At 40.6% G+C, this 17,205-nt stretch overlaps 1 protein-coding gene across 3 annotated transcripts; it reads left to right on the forward strand.

Moving 5' to 3' along the window:
• On the forward strand, positions 1-6,604 carry zswim1.S (zinc finger SWIM-type containing 1 S homeolog). Of its 3 annotated transcripts, none has more exons than XM_041577725.1 (2): positions 1-92; positions 1,321-6,604. In XM_041577725.1, the coding sequence occupies exon 2, from the start codon at positions 1,321-1,323 to the stop codon at positions 2,866-2,868; it is 1,548 nt and encodes a 515-aa protein (XP_041433659.1). In that variant the 5' UTR covers positions 1-92; the 3' UTR covers positions 2,869-6,604.
• The last annotated feature ends 10,601 nt before the right edge of the window (positions 6,605-17,205 follow it).

Consider the following 17,205-nt stretch of genomic DNA (forward strand, 5'->3'; position numbering starts at 1 on the left):
AGCCGCGTGATACGTTGTTCCTCTCTACTTACCCATTGTTCCAGGAAGTGCGGATTGTTTAGACTCGGAGAGGAATCCAGCAGGTTCCATTGGTACTGCTCGCTCCTGTTTGTCCAGGGCTATAGGACTCATTTCAGATGGAAGCCACCGAGGTGCAGATTGGGTTGCTAAGCGTATGCATTCATTACCATTGCTAGTAAATTTGCTTACAGCTTGCGGTTGTTTTACTGCTGCTTCCAGACATACTGAGAGATGGATAGATTGGGGCCCAGCCTCCCTGAACTACCAATCTCATCTAATTTCACACTAGCCACCTATTACATATAAGGTGCTGCAGGGTTACCTTCATGGTAGCCAGAACAGAGACAATATCCCCCCTATTTATAATTCAGTGCAGTGGACTAGGAGTCAAAATAGGCCCTGGAATTCCAATTACATTCCGAAGCAGCCCACTAAATAGTGACTTTCTATGGCATCTTACAGCAGCCCCTCTGGCATTTGCCAAAACCCACAGATTGCCAGTCCAGGGCTGGTGTCATTCAACCTTATTTTGTTCTAGTCCAGTGATGGATTCTGGGACTTGAAGTCCCTCTGCTTTCCATAGTGGGTGCTGCAAAGATTCTCTGTATAGCAGAGTGGCTTGAAGTCCCAGAATTCATTACTTCACAATGGAATAAGGTGAGAGAGGGGTTGGAAACAAAGGGGGTCGGCCACTGGACCCTGCAGTACCAGCAGACTAACGTGGTTTCCTTTCAATTTGTAGATTGGGTATGTCAGTTTAATAAATGGAAAATATAATTATTTCTGGAAGTTTGCATAGTGATTATGCACTTTTTCTACATAAGCTCAACTGAATGAGTTCATGATTATAATAGGGTGGTAGTATATGTTCCCTTTAATGCTACCAACACTCATTGTAAACAACAGGGTTATTTACTTTAGTGAAAGCAGTGTGCAAATTGCAAAAAATGGGCATGAGTGGCTATTTTTTGTACTTCCTTGTTGCTTGAATAGCTGCAGGTCTCTGCACTCCATTTCAGAGAAGAGAGACCTGTTGCCACCCCAATGAAATGTATTAAGGAGCTGCCTGCATTTATCAGTGATGCGCAAAAGGTTGTAGGCATTTAGGCTTCTGCAAGTTAGGGACAGGCTGGGGACACAGGTGGCTATACCTGTATTTATATTATTTTTTTTCCATCTAGCATGATTTTGTGTATAGTAACTCGCTAGCATGTCTCTGCCTGTCTTACATTGCTCTGAAAGTTTATTTACTATATAAAACCACTGAAAACATGTATTCTTGTGTTCCCTATTAAACAGATGTTGAAAATCCAGCTCCAGTCCTTGGAAAATGTTAGTCCTGAAAAAAAAAATGTGTTCCAATCGCTGCAGAACGTTATGACTGATGATCCTGGTTCACAGTTGATCTTTCAGCTAGACGCAGATAAAAACATAGAATCAATCAACTTCCAGTCAAGCTTTATGACCAGAGTGTTTAATGAGAGTCCAAAAGCGCTGCTGATGATCCGCATTAAAAATGCCAAAGGGAAAACTTTATATCTGTTTACTGCAGATGGACCATGTATGAAGATGGAGTATGATGTTTTGAAGCTCGTGCACGTAGCTATCCCTAAGTATGAGACTCCAAAAAGTTTGACTGACATGTTTACTCTGTTGAAGAATTTCAATTCTCGTTGGGCTGATATCAGTACCTTTCTGGTGGACCCTTCATTTAAATACAGTTCTGTCATTTCTAAAATTTTCCCATCAGCCGAGGTTGTTCTTTCAGCTTACCATGTCAGCAAACACATACAGGAAGAGATTTACCGCCTGTCATTGCCCGAGAAGACAGAGAAGTTGTTAAATGAGGCACTAAAGAAGACCATGTGTTCAGCCACAGCTGCAAATCTGAAGAAAATGCATATGACCCTGCTACAGATACTTAAACCAGAACAAGAGGCCACCCTGAATCCAAACCTACTCCTAGACGATAAAATATGGGCACTGCACCGCTGGAGAACTGTTCCTCAGTGCTCTGTGTATTTTCAGACAATGGAAGTGGCGAGTAAAGAATTCACCCATATCTTCGATAAATCTGTTGGATTAGAAACCATCATCACTGAGTTGATACAATTCATACAAGAGAGAGCAAATAAATCGCAGGCTGAAAATCTCACCTGCAGTCTAGACGATACATCCCTACTTTGTGTAGGGAAATGCCCAAAGAAGGAGAGCTATGGGCCTATGTCATTGGATTTTTGTTTAAAATCTGGGACAGAGTCCGACTCCAGCGTGAAACCCAAGGAGGAGTCAGATGTTCATTTGGAACCTGAGAGGCAGACAGAGGCTGGAGCATTAATTTGTCAGTCTCTGGATCACATTTGCATTGCTGCAGCTTCTGATCTCTGTATGAAGGAGTTCTGCATTGCTCAGAAATCTGCACAGGTTTTGCTCAACAAGAGTGACAATGTGGTAATCCAGCTGCTTGAGAGTCCCCAGGAAGTAACCTGGGAGAGCCCAAAACAATGTTCCTGCTACTTTAACAAGTGCCTCAAACTCCCTTGTCGCCATATTATGGCTGTGCTCAATGCCAATAAGGAGGTGATAAAGCCTGAAATGTTTGATAGCTCTTGGCATAAACAAACTAATAGCTTTGAAACCATTCTCCCAGTGCCCATCCCTACCCTTGAAATCATCAAGGGGGACAGCAAGGGCATTGCTGATAAACACACGCAAGTGGAGATCCTTATGAATCAGATGGCCCAGTTATTAGCAGAGTGCAGTAATGAGGATTTTCAACACCGGTATAATATGCTGAGAGAGTTAGCGGACTCCTGGATTGGTCCTTATGAGCAGGTGAAACTGTAGAATAGACATGTCAACATATACCCTAGCATACCATTCACTGTAAATGAACCAAAATTTAAGTCACTTAAATCAGTGATTCAGTTACACACAGCTGTCTCCCATCAATAAGTAAATGTTGTAATCTGAAAGTAGGTGGCTATTCAGTGAGTGCTTTCTGGGATATTATCAGTACTATACTGCTAGGCAGGCTTGGCTTCATAGTTTTTGAAGGAACAGAGTATCAGTGACCCGAACTTACTGCACACTTTCAGTAGTCCTTTATGCCTCGGGTTGTTGACACCCAGTCCAGTCAAAAGCTAGCTAGTAGCAGGTTTAAAACTCAAATATCTCAGAAATTACTAAAGTTAGAAAACAAGTGTAAAACTATTAAAGTGCTTAGGGAAGCAGTTAGTTTACATCAAGTCATATTTTTGGGTTTAAATCTCCTGGAGGAATGATGAATTTAGTAATAAAAAAATGGAATCTAAAACCCAAAAAAATAAATTTATTTAAACTCACTTTCCTAATTTACATTTGTTTTGCAAATTTACATGATTTATTTTCAGCAGTTTCTAAGATATTTGCATTTTCTAGACTTTTTATACCAGGCTATTGCCTTTACTGATAATAAGCAAAGCTACGGTTAACTAAATACAGAAAGTGGTCATACAAGTAAAAATCCTCTTGTTTGTTGAGGCTTGCCCAATATGGCTACCTATGTGTTGGGTTATATCAGGATGATCTGATCAATTGGCCCTGGGATCAATATATGGACCATAATGAGTGCCAAGGGATTTTTAATTCTGCCCAATAGATATCTGCCAAATACTCTGACAAATATCTGTCGGGGAGTAATTGGGAGAGGGTCCATACACGGGCAGGTAAGCTGCCAACTAGGTCTGAAGCTGCCAAATTGGCAGCTTAATTCTGCTGTGTATGGACAGCTTTAGGGTCACTGATACACTGGGCCTTCAAAAAGCTGAAAGCAGTATAAAATTAATATCTCAGAAACCGCTTACAATAGAAAATGAATGTAAATAATGTAAAAAGAGCTTACGAGGATCACTTTGATTAGGTTTACATCAATTCATTTTGGGGGTTAAGATTCCTTTTAATGAATTTTAGACCGTGAGATCATTTCAGTTCGTTGATGATCATTCATCAAATTGAATCTGGACCTGTACATTTTAATAAGCAGCAATTGACTTGTGCCAGATTACAGAAGCAGTCTGTTTTGTTACTGCTTACGCAGTAAGCTTGGCATGTGCACACAATTCATTTCAGTAGCAAAAGGTGTCCTATGATCTGTTTAAAGGATGCAACATGCTGGAACATTAAAAACAATCTGAGCCAAGTGTCAAGATAAAGTTTGCTCCATCTGTACCTTAACACGAATTATACCCTCGACATACGTGGACATTATGTTCATTTGCATCATGACCGCTTTTCCTTGCTACAGATATTGCCATATGAACTAATTGTGAGTACGATGTCTTCAAACTTCACTGTGTCAAGGAAAATAAATAGAAGCCAACCCTTACTTATGGCAGGTCTATGTTTTGCCCCTAAACCCAAGGTACCAGAAGTCAAATAACACAAGATTCATTAGGTGCAAGTTAGTGGTATTCGAAGGGACCCCTGGAATCTCCTCAAAGCAAGTGTTAATATCAGGGCTCCTTTGTATCTGTGCGTCTTTATTTTGCACCCTATCGAAGTGCAAGGAGCAATTCTACAGGAATTTGGCTGGACATAATTTTGCACTTTATAAATAAACCCTAAAATCATATTTGACAATTATAATAAATCTCCTATATGTATTAGCTGAATATGTATTAGTGAATTGTATTATTTTGGGTAATTAGTTTCTTTAAAAAAAAAAAAAGCTTCTTTCAGACACCGACAACAGTTAGGGGTTATTCATTAAAGTCCGATTTATTATTTATTTATTTTTCTTGTCAGACTTTTAAAGGGGAAAAATATTTTTTTGCAGAAAAAAAAACAAAACCTCAGATTCTTCAAGATTGATTAAACCCCGTTAGTGTTAAAAGTCCAAATAAAAAAGGACTCCATTTTAGACCTGCCGAGTTGTAGAAGTCAATGACAGATGACCTGTTTACAATTGGAAGATATCCTGATCTGTGCTGGGTTCAGTTCAATAATCCGGAGATTTCGTGGTTGGAAGGCGATAATCCGAAAAAGTTGCAGCTTTCAGGCATCAAATTTGAAAAAGTAAATTTTTTTCAAACAAATCTGAAAAAATTTAGGATATCGATTTTTTTTACAATTTGATGAAGTCTTTTCTCGCACAAGAAAATTTTGTGCAAATTAAATAGATAAAAAGGGGGGAAAGTCTGTGCGGATTTGGTCGGAGTGGTTTTCAGAAACTGAGAACATTTTGGATTTTTATAAATAACCCTCTAAGTGTCCAATGAAAGAATGTTTCCTTCTTGACTGCAATATATTTGAGGGTGGGATTCAAGCTGCCTTTTGTTATCATTCCTCCAGCTCATACCAAGCATCTCAGGTAAATATGCCCTTACTTAATGATTTACCCAAATCCGCTGTTAGCTGGGCCCTATAGCCATTGTATTTGGTTGGGTCCCCCTTTGAGAACCAGCACCAAGTGTTGACTCCTGACATACTGGGCTACATAGTGTCATGTGATTGGCAGAAGCTTATTAAACCAGGTGAGATTGTGGCAGAAAATGTATTAAAAGCACCAATGCATAGTTTCAGGGGCAGACTGGCAAGCTACCATTTAAAAGATAGAGCAGCCACTTTTGCTTTTCATCATCAATGCCCAATTCTCCATGGTAACATCCTACATATGTCAAAAGAGTATATACACAGGGACATTTGTGATGCTATATGTAGTAAATATGTGATGTCACCATGAAAATTTGCCTGCCCAATTGATGCAAACGTTGGCTAGTAGAAGATTTGCCTAATACATGTATGGGACCTATTCTCCATAATGCTTGGGACCTGGGGCATTCCAGATAATTTCCCTAATTTGGATCTTCGTACCCTTATGTCTACTAGAAAATCAAGTAAACATTAAATAAACCCAATAGGCTGGTTTTGCTACCAGTAAGGATTAATTAGATCTTAGTTTGGATCAAATATAAGGTTGTATTTTGTTATTGCACAGAAAAAGGAAAGCATTTTCAAAATTTTGGATTTGGATAAAATGGAGTCTATGGGAGACGATAAACTAAAAAAGAAGACGTTCATTGTTGAGTACAGTGATGAGTGGGGTTAACTTACCCAAAAGGAAGGTGGGTCCAGGTGCTCAAGCCCCAGACCTTCAGCTCGGAGAGGCAATCAATGCAAATAGATAATAATAAAGGGCTGGCACATACCAGACCACACTCCATAAATTGATCTAGTAAAAAAAGTTTTATTGGAGCAAACACATCACAACCTTAGGGGCACTTAGTCATAGGCTATGGGAGACAGGCTTTTCTGTTATTCTGAACTTTCTGGATAATGTGTTCCCGGAAAATGGATTCCATACCTGTATTATATATGCCTCTCTGGGTCTCTTGGGAAAAAGATTTAGAAACACTGGTTTAACAGTATAGAAAAGTTACATTAGGACCCCCCCCCAAGGTAAAATCAGGGATATGCATTATGTATTATATTGGTAGTGCCACATAAAAAACTATGTAAAGTGCAGGAAAACTGCATCTGTTATTTGACAGATGTTTATTATTTTGGAGAATATCTGTTATAAACTCCAGGCTCTTGTACAGGCTGCTCCAATTTTTTTAGCAGTTAATGTTCATATAAAGATTCCCCATTCTGTACTTTTATCCCCCAAATATTGGATTTTAATCCGTGAGGATGAGGATCTAGAAAGCTTTAGTCATGTCCTCTTCTCAAAGCTGTGGAACAGGTAGTGATGGGATAGATACAATCTTATTTGCTAGCGTGCACTCTGTAAGGGGGCGTTACCTATTAACTACTTTCCCATACAGTTTTGAAAAGGTGTTACTGGTGTATTGTTGGATTCTAATGACAGGCACTCATATCAATATTTTTTTATTTACAGTTTTCAGTACTTAAAAAAAGTACAGCACAGTGCACATTGGTTAGTCAGTATAACAGTCATATATCAGATTTGGTAAAAAAATTGCATCTCACAAGAATAAGTGAATATAATTTTCATAAAGGAGTAGTAAAAACCATTATTGTGCTACGTGCATTTTGCTTTTTGTTTAGGAAATATCTCAGATTTTTTTTTACTTCTTACCCTAAACAAGGAAATGAAACCAGTTTTCTCAACTTGGCAATTTCTAGTTCTGCCGAGTTACTATTTGAGGAGGAGTAGAAAGTAAATAAATTACCATTCCACAGATCACTTCTATGACAATTAACCGTCAAAATGAAACTGTTTTATATAATAGCAAATAAGAATAAAAAATGTAGACGAGGGAAAGGGGCGCTCACTAGTTAGTTGTGTGTGAAACCAAATAATGCACATAAATAACAATAACTCCAAAAGTCAAAATCAAATGTTCGATGCTCCAAGGGTTAAGTGCAAATTAACCCGAAAACTCCAGCAAATGTTCCATATGGGGTGCTGCCTCCTCAATCTGCTGGTGTCAAGCAGGCAAAGTCTACAAATAAACATAAAAGAAGGGGCACGCTCCCATTGTGTAAAATTTGTATTAGCACCTTTTATCAAAGAAAGATGGAGCAGGACAGGGAGGGGAGAGAGATGCGGAGGGGGAAGCAGAAGAGGAGCCGGACGGGGAGAGAAGCTGGGGGGTAAGGGGAGGGAGGTGCGAAGAGGGAAGCAGAAGAGGAGCTGGACGGGGAGGGGAGAGAGATGCGAAGAGGGAAGCAGAAGAGGAGCCGGATGGGGAGGGGAGAGAGACTATAAGGGGGAAGGGGAAAGAGACACGAAGAGGGAAGCAGAAGAGAAGGCGGACGGGGAGGGGAGAGAGACACTGAAGGGGATGGGGACAGAGATGCGGAGGGGGAAGCAGAAGGGGACGTGGAGGGGAGAGAGACGCGGAGGGGGAAGCAGAAGGGGACGTGGAGGGGAGAGAGACGCGGAGGGGGAAGCAGAAGCTGATGGGTAAGCAGAAGGGGAGGCGGACAGGGAGGGGAGAGAGACGCTGAGGGGGAAGGGGACAGAGATGCAGAAGGGGATGCGGAGGGGGAAGCAGAAGCTGATGAGTAAGCAGAAGGAGAGGGAGACGGGGAGGGGAGAGAGACCTTGATGGGGAAGGGGATGAGATGCGGACGGAGAGGGGGAGATGTGCAGAGACAGCCTAGGGGCTTCCTGATTGTAAATCCGGGTCTGCAGGTGGTAGTGATGTGCAGGCCGGTCCGATACCCCCTGGTTTACACTAATTTCCGGGTCGCGGGAGGGTGTGGGTTGAGCTCCTCTGACTGCTCTCCCCGCCCGCAACCTTCCAAATGCCGACTTCCGGGTTGTGCTCTTATAGACGTGCACCTTTTGCCCGCTCCTTTTGTGACGTCTCGGCAGGTCTATAAAAGGGACCCGGAAGTCTGGCACGTGCGGGTCAGGAAAAGCCTGACCCATACATCACTAGCGGGTGGCAGCGCACCTCCAAAGAGGCATGAGGGGGGAGCGGCGGGGGCCCCTGGGGCGGCAGCCCCGGTGGGCCATACACCCACCAGTCCGACCCTGTCTGTCAGTACTGATACACAAAGTTGGGGATGGGCGTGCATTGACTTTTGAACACCTGCAGAGAATAGTGTATGTATGCACAGCCCAATGTGCCATTAGCCTAAGTGCTCATTCAGAGCTGGGATCTGGCTGCGCTTTGTACCTCCCGCTAAAGGAAAAACTCAGATATGCAGCATTGTTGGGTACAATGCAGCCCATGAATACACTGCTGCTGATTGCATGCATGCATAATTTTCTTCCACTGTGTAGTGCAGGGTGCAAAGTGCAATGAACATGGAGGATTGCATCCCCTTTTCTTTGCATTGAACCCCTATGTTGCATTGGCACATAACAAATGTGCTAACATCAAATGGCAAATCCAGAGCTGAAACCAAAAGCACTTTGGGCAAGTGCCTATTTATGATAGAATGACCACACATGAGGTTGAACTTAAAAGTAAGGCAAACTAACATAGAACCTTTTCATATAATTTTGTAAGAGGCTTCTAAATGTTATGGAGAGAACAAGATGTCAGGGGGTTATTTATCAAAGTCCGATGCCAAAAACTCGAAAAATGTTTTTGTTTTGTTTTTTTACTATAAAATATGAATTTTAAGTGGGAAAACAACTTGAATCTTTCGGGTATTTATTAAACCCCGAGGGTGTTAAAAGTCCGAATAAAAAAGTACTCCAACCCAGATCTGCCAAGTTCTTGTAAAAGTCAATGGGAAGTCCCAAAGATATCCTGATCTGCGCCTTGGTTTTCTTTCTTTTAAGATTTTATCAAGTTTTTTTCCGCACAGTAATTTTTTTGGTACAATGGATTGATACATAAGGGGAAAAATTGGTGTGGATTTGGTTGGACTATACTGTAAATAATCCTCTTAGATTTGTACTGGTGGCCATTTCCAAATGACCCTTTGCAGGACATTTCAGTGGAATAATAGGGGGGTGGTGCCATGCCAACATTTAGGGGCAGATTTACTGAGTCAAAGTGAATTTTCGAAGTTAAAAACTTCGAATTTTGAACTATTTTTTGGATACTTCGACCATGGAATAGGCCTAAATTCTAGTTCGACTTAGATTTGAAGTGAAAATATTTCGACCATTCGATAATCGAAGTACTGTCTCTTTAAAAAATTGCCATCTTAAACCTGCTGAATTGCTATGTTAGCCTATGGGGACCTTCTAGAACCTATAGGCAACATTTGGCTACGTTTTTAGAAGTCGAATCAAAATCGTTCGTTTGATCGATCGATCGAACGATTTGACTTCGACCGAAAACTGTCAAATTCAATAAAAAAAGACTTTGACATTCGAAGTCAAAGTAATCCAATTCGATAGTCGAATTTCAAAATTCGACCCTTGATAAATCTGCCCCTTAGGGTGGTGACACGCTAAGATTCAGGGGTGATTAGAAGCGCTCTGAGTGCCACCCCCCGGCAATTTACATTCTAGCCCGCGGGAAGTTTTTTTGGGGAGATTAGTCGCCCGAGTGAATAATTTGTGGCCCCTGAGATTTATTCAGAGAATGGTCTTTGGCTATAGAAGTGGGTTACTCACCCTTTACATGTTTAAGGTGCCCGTGGCTCCTAATATACACAGGATCAGTTATGACCCTAATGGATTAATTTAATAAACATTAACAGTGACAATGTAATTAAGGGGGGAAATGTGCATAATGTGAACAGTTTTTCCTTAGTGAGAATTTTTTTAAATTTGATATATAAAGACAGTAGGTACTAAAGAACAAGCCAATTTGGTATAATCAGAATTAAAATATTTATTTATCTCATTAAGTGCCATATCTCATAACTCTCAGGGGATGCACTTCCCCCACAGCAAATTTAGGGATGTACCCTATAATTCTCAAGCTATCACACAGAAACCCCCCTTTTGCTGGAGTCTTGCCATTTTTTTTCTGTCTGTGCTGCTGAAATATCTACAATAGCACTGGGGTGCGAGGGGTGGGGCTGCCATCAGAATTCGTGGGGCCCCGTACCACAACCCCGTACCCCCACTCACAACTAGAAAAAAAACATTGGTGGCAAGAGCCGCACCCCCATATGTTAAAAAAAAATTGGTAACCAGGCCCCCCATAAGAACTTTAAAAAACAGTGGTGCGAGGCCACCCCATGAATAAAAAAAACATTTGCAAATGTTCTTTTTGCAAATTGCGCTGAATTGTAGAACGATGTACAGATACACCATCTGCAGCAAGATATTCTTGCAGGTCTTTGGAGGTGATCTTTGGGTTGTCTGTAACTATTCTCACAATCCTCCACATATGCTGCTCCTGTATTTTTCTTTATGTATTTAGTTTTACAGCAACTTTGCCTGTGGCCTTCCATTTCCTCATTACATTCCTTACAATTGAAACAGAAAGTTTAAACCTCTGAGATAGCTTTTTGTAGCCTTCCCCTAAACCATGATACTGAACAATCTTTGTTTTCAGATCTTTTGTGAGTTGCTTTGAGGATCCCATGCTGTCACTTTTCAGAGGAGAGTCTACTAGGTAATATCAATGCGGCTTTATTGGAACACACAATGTGACGTTGTTGTGGCAGTGGGAGTACAGATAAAACGTACGCATTTTGTCCCTAGAAGCAGAACTTGCAATTGGCCACCTTAAATACCTTTTCTCATGATTGGACACACCTGCCTATGAAGTTCAAGGCTTAACAAGCTAATCCAACCAATTTGGTGTAGCCAGCATTCAGTACTGAGTCTGTTACATGCATTCAAATTAGCAAAATTGCAAGGGTACCCAAATTTTTGCACAGCTTTTCACATTTGATTTAATTTCATACAACTGAATACTGCTTCACTAAAAATCTTTGTTCAGAAAACACCCCAGTACTCAGATGTTCCTGGGAAATGAAAGACACACCACAGTTATCTTTTTTGTTGAAAGTAGAGTAAATTATTAATCAGGCTGAGAGGGGTTCCCAAAATTTTTCATATGACTGTAGTTATGGTTATATGGGAGGCCAGTTCAGTGTACAGATAATAATAGAAGCGGGCAATTAAACCCTACAATTCAAATGATCCATTGAAAGGAAGAGGTAGAAAGGGTGTCACAAAAGGAAAGGGGCGCGTGAGCAGAAAAGGGAGAAACAAACATATAAAAATTGTTAAAAATAGAATAACTGAGGGTGAAGAAATGAACTAATGACTGGGATAAATAGCTGAGAAACTGGTTGAAAACACAATTACAACTACAGGACAAGGTTCTTATCCTTCTCTTCAACTCCAGCCCCATCTCCTTTTTTGTTGACTGCCTCCAATACAAAGTCTGGTGCTCATACTGGCTGAGTATAATTCAGTAAAATGAATAATAGGAGTTTCTGCATTTTTAAATAGTTTTTTTGGACATACGTGAATTTTGTATATTTAACTGTCGTTGTAGAAAGGTATTAGCTATACATACAAAATTTGCCATATCAAGATGAAAGGTATAACCAACATGAACGGTAAAGAAGAGACTTATAATATGGATACAGGATATTTATTATAAGATTGCAGGGTTGCCATGGAAACGCTCTATACCTAGAAACTGACTAAATGACATAAAACCCAGAACAGACCAGTGGAACGCAGGAGAATGCAGAACGGTTTCCTTGACAACCAAACATGATCAGCTTCTTAAGGAAACTATGCCAAATACACTTCAAGCCTCTGAGGAAGCCGATTGGTTGGGTGAAACGCGTCAGGTGGAAGTGACGTCACAATAAGCTCCGGGGAAACACCTCGAGGCAACGCCGGCAAATCCTCTCCTTTGGGAAAGAACTGGTGACACCTGCTAAAGACTTACATGTATGTGACCAAGACTCATGGAAATAAATGCGAGTGGAATATTATAAAGTTTTTTAGCCTTTTAAAAATAAAACAGTAATACACTATGAGATTTCTGTATCTTTATGTTGGAGCCTAATAGTGGCCTGTGGAGAAGGGGAGAATATTGGTGACTACTACTAAATGGGTTAATCTTACTACAATCTTGTGAGTAGGCATTTTAGCCAAACTTGGTGAAGGTCTCTGAAAAAACTGATTTAACTATATACACACAACCGGAACAAAAAGGAAAGTGTCTTCTAAGGGTAAGGCCACACTGGGCGTTTTGGGGAGATTTGGTCGCCTGGCGACTAATCACCTCGTCTTTGCGGCGACCAATCTCCCCAAACACCTTCCCTCACTCTGCGCCGGCTAAAATGAAAAAATGCCGGCGCTATTCACACGCGCAGTTCGTTTTCCGAAGTTGCCTCATGAGGAAACTACAGACGATTTCAGAAAACGAATCGCTGCGTGTGATTAGCGCCGGGTTTTTTTTTTATTCTAGCCGGCGCAAATTTCCCCAAAACGCCGAGTGTGGCCTTACCCTAAAGGGGAACTCACACTAGTGACATATTCTTTAATGCATTAATTAATTTAATGCATGAGTAGTGATTCATAGATTTTGATCTTTAAGATTTAGATTGACACATATCTGTGAACCTATTTAAATACGTTAAAACGTGATAAACACTAGGCTCTGAGGAAGTGATGAGTATGTAGGCACGAAACGCATACGTTTTATGTGTACATCACTGCCACATTGTGTGTTCCAATAAAGCCGCATTGATATTACCTAGTAGCGACTCGGCGATAGATGCGGGCAAAAGCATTGGGAAGCATGCTAAGTTTCAGATTAAAGTCACGAGAGCTGCGACTGGCCCGGAGACGCTACCACATGAAGGTGAGCTCCGCCATTAATGCATCCATAATATGATTACTATTTTTTTTTAACTTAGACCTTTCTGCTGTGTTACCCACTCTCCATTGCCCCCCCTAGGTTGCTCACAATAACTATACTGTATGTACCATCACTGGCTGTGGGGCTTTCTGAGGACCCCAATATAAACCTTAAGGTGAGGGCCAGACTTGAATTTCTCAGAGATCATTGCAGTTGTTATTGCTGTGGATTATCCATCTGCTCATTGGTGTATGTGCTTGTACAAATTTTAGCTAAATAGTCTCAAGTAATTATACACCTGCAACTCTCTTGTTTAGGGGATTGCTGTGTGGAATGGATTAAGCAGCTATGAGAATAATGACAACTTGTTGATTTTCTTTGCTTATTACCATGGGAAGCCAGTAAGGAAATGTCCTCTGTTTACCATTAGCACATGCTTTTTTACCCCCACCCCCAAAAAAATTCTCAGACCAAGCATGGATATCCTATAACCTTTCATATGTTTAACCTGAACCCCATTAATTGGATGGTAGAACTTGTGGGAAGCTCACTCCCATTCCATTGGCAAGTGTGTTGCTTCCACTGTGCTCAGATCACATTGCACCATGCTTCCTTCTTGATTCTCTCCTAGCTAAAATGATTTCCCTTAGCAATGTCATGGTGTATTCTCCCTATCATAACCTATGTCAACTACATTATTTCTTCCCTATGCCCTGGTGGTTATATCTGTGCACATTTGTTGGTCTCTATACAACAGTACAGTATTACTTTAACCTAGTTAAAGGGGGTTTTCACCTTTACATTAAATTTTAGTATGCAGAGAGACAATTTGAAACTGGTTTTCATTTTTTACTATTTGGGGATTTTCAGTTATTCAGTTATTATATGCTTTTCATTCATCAGCTTTCCAGTTTGCAGTTGCAGCAGTCTGGTTGTTAGGGTCCAAATTACTCTAGCAACCATGCATTGATTTGAATAAGAGACAGGAATATGAATAGGACTGGAATATGAATTCTCCTATTCATATTCCTGTCTCTTATTCAAATCAATGCATGGTTGCTTGAATAGAAAGATGAGTATTAAAAAGCAACAATAACAATAAATTAGTAGCCTTACAGAGCATATGTTTTTTTTTAGATGGGGTCAGTGTCAGGAGCTCCCAATGGCCGTCGTCGGCAGCGTTGGATCCAAGATGATGGCGCCCATGACCCACTTGGTTTGACGCAAGCCGGCGCAATGACATCACGCTCTTGGCACAAAATTTGAAGATTTAAGCCCTTCCAAGTCACGGATTCAATGCCCGATAATAGGATTTTGTTTGTGCATTCCTGGGTGCCTGATATTTCTTCTGTTATTGATTCCTGGAATTCTGACCCTGCACTGCCTTTTGACCTCCTGCCTGGATATTGACTACGATTTCTCCTGATCCTGAAATGTACAGGACTCCAGGGGTGGGTCCTGGACAGCAGGTATATTTCCCCTTTATTTAGGCACCTGGAGGGTGCACAGCAGGGCTAATTACTGCAGCAGTGCAGGAGTTAAAGGAACAGTAACACCAAAAAAATGTAAATGTTTTAAAGTAATGAAAATATCATGTACTGTTGCCCTGCACTGGTAAATCTGATCTGTTTGCTTCAGAAACGCTACTATAGTTCATATAAACAAGCTGCTGTGGAGCAATGGTGGAAATTGAAAAACGGCCATATGGCACAGGTTAACTAATGGATAACAGATAACACCATTAGACAGAGCGTATCTTCTATCTGCTGTGTAACCTGAACCTTTTCTTCTTTGAATGGCTGCCCCCATTGCTATACAGCAGATTATTTATATAAACAATATTAGTGGTTCTTAAGCAAACACAGCAGTTTAACCAGTGCAGGGCAACACTGCATTATATTTTCATTACTTTAAAACACTTTTATTTCTTGACGTTACTGTTCCTTTAAGAGAGCCCTGAGAGTTCAGGAAGTTGGTTGGTAGACACATGTGAAGTCTGCACGAGAGAAGTGTGTTTGGAAACTGCTCTCCTGACTGGGAATGAAAAGCTTTGCAAGGCTAGGTGAGCCTGATCCCTGAATGGGAATATGAACTGTTTTCTTTCAATTCTGCTGTGCATGAAAGTGACTGTTACTTTATGCTGAAGACTTCACTATATTTAAGTTGACTTATTTTACCTGCTGAGGATACAGCTTGTTTAAGTTGTTATTATTACCTGCTGAAGATACAGTTTGTTTGTTTGTTTGAATAAGGAATAAAATGACATTTATTCTACTATTGTGTTGTGGCTGTAGTGCATGGGCGATCCCTCTCCCCCTGAACTTTACACCCCTCAGCTTCCTCCTTGGTCCTGACTACTCCCCGCTGGGAGCCGATAGGCCCCTGACAGTCAGTGACCCTCAGTTGAGAGCTGGGAAGAGTCAGAAGAAAAAGGCAAATGATTTAAAAAAACTATAAAAAAAATAAATAATAAAGACCAATTGAAAAGTTGCTTAGAATTGACCGTTCTATAACATACTCAAAGTTTCGCTCTTTCTGCAGGTTGTGCTTTGGATTATAGACATATTGCTGCTCAAAGGGACCCTGCCAGTTCTATAATAATCCAGATGGAAACTGCTCTGTTCTGGTAAGAGTGTACTTCTGGGAATGGGGTAAAATGGAATGGATCAGTTGATGTAACCTCTAGCAGGGTCTCATAAACTGAAGGGATATACGCAGATGTCCTTCTCTGCAGGGATAAGCTGATCATATAACTGTGTACTATCCAGGGATGATTTCTCCTTCACTACTCAAACACTGATACAAGGTTAGCACATGTAACATGTGGATTAAATGAAACCCTTGTTCAGTGCTAGCAAAATGAAAGTTTATATTGGTGTTTCTGTTATTTTAAGAACCTTTTCTTCATTCCTCTTGGTCCCTGTGACCTGCAGCCATGCCTGTTTGCGCTGGAAAACATACACACGCTGAATTTAGCACTGTGCCAATTTATTACATTCCGACATGACCTATAGAACATAATGTGCTGTAGTCATATCAAAGTTGATGTTGTGGGTTAATTAAAGGGCTGGTTCACCTTTAAGTCAACTTTTAGTATGTTATATAATGGCCAATTCTCAGTTGGTCTTCTTTATTTGTATAGTTTTTTAATTATTTGCCATCTTCTTCTCACTCCTTCCAGCTTTCAAATGGGGATCACTGGCCCCATATAAAAAAAATAAAAAAATACTCTTTAAGGCTACACATTTATTGTTACATTTTATTACTCATCTTTCTGTTCAGGTCCTCTCCTATTCATATTCCAGTCTCTCATTCAAATCAATGCATGGTCTCTATGGTAATTTGGACCCTTACAACCAGATTGCTGAAACTGCAAACTGGAGGGCTGCTGAATAAAAAGCTAAATAACTCAAAAACCACAAATAATGAAAAATGAAAACCAATTGTAAATTGTCTCCGAATATCCCTCTCTACATCGTACATAAAGTTAACTCAAAGGTGAACAACCCCTTTAACAAACTGGAGTTATTACTATAACAGTATTCATAAAGTGCAAACATATTCCACAGCACTGTACAATACATGTAGCTAAAAAATAATTATGTTTTCATGCGTTACAAGAACACAACCAAATGTGATTTTAATTGACACTGAGTGCCCCTGACTTGTTCTTTCTCTCCCTCTCGAGTACAGAAGTTGCTATCCCTTTCACTTGTACAGATGCCAGTCCGATTGGACCCCCTATACGTAAACAGCTTCCTGTACCTTCCTGAACCACGGACTTGTTAGGCTAGCCCTCCACATTCCTCTCAAGTGTGCAGCAGTGGGAAGTCTGCAGGTAATAGGTGTTATAAAGAAGCCACTGTATCTTCTTGAGTGGGAAATTTATGTAATTTTCTAGCAGGGCAGGGTCTTTAAAGAACTAGAACACAGTGCTTTAAGGTAGGCATGCCTATAAGGCCTATAGGATACACAACAGGTT

Source organism: Xenopus laevis, chromosome 9_10S (assembly GCF_017654675.1).
Source record: "Xenopus laevis strain J_2021 chromosome 9_10S, Xenopus_laevis_v10.1, whole genome shotgun sequence".
In the NCBI taxonomy this organism is placed as follows: Eukaryota; Metazoa; Chordata; class Amphibia; order Anura; family Pipidae; genus Xenopus; species Xenopus laevis.

What these genes read in the sequence shown, in the direction of transcription:
- zswim1.S (XM_018237400.2), top strand. Translation starts at nt 138, where the DNA reads ATGGAAGCCACCGAGGTGCAGATTGGGTTGCTAAGC. An exon ending in TGCAGATTGGGTTGCTAAGC is followed by an intron (nt 174 to 1,320) that starts GTATGCATTCAT and finishes CCTATTAAACAG; the next exon opens with ATGTTGAAAATCCAGCTCCA.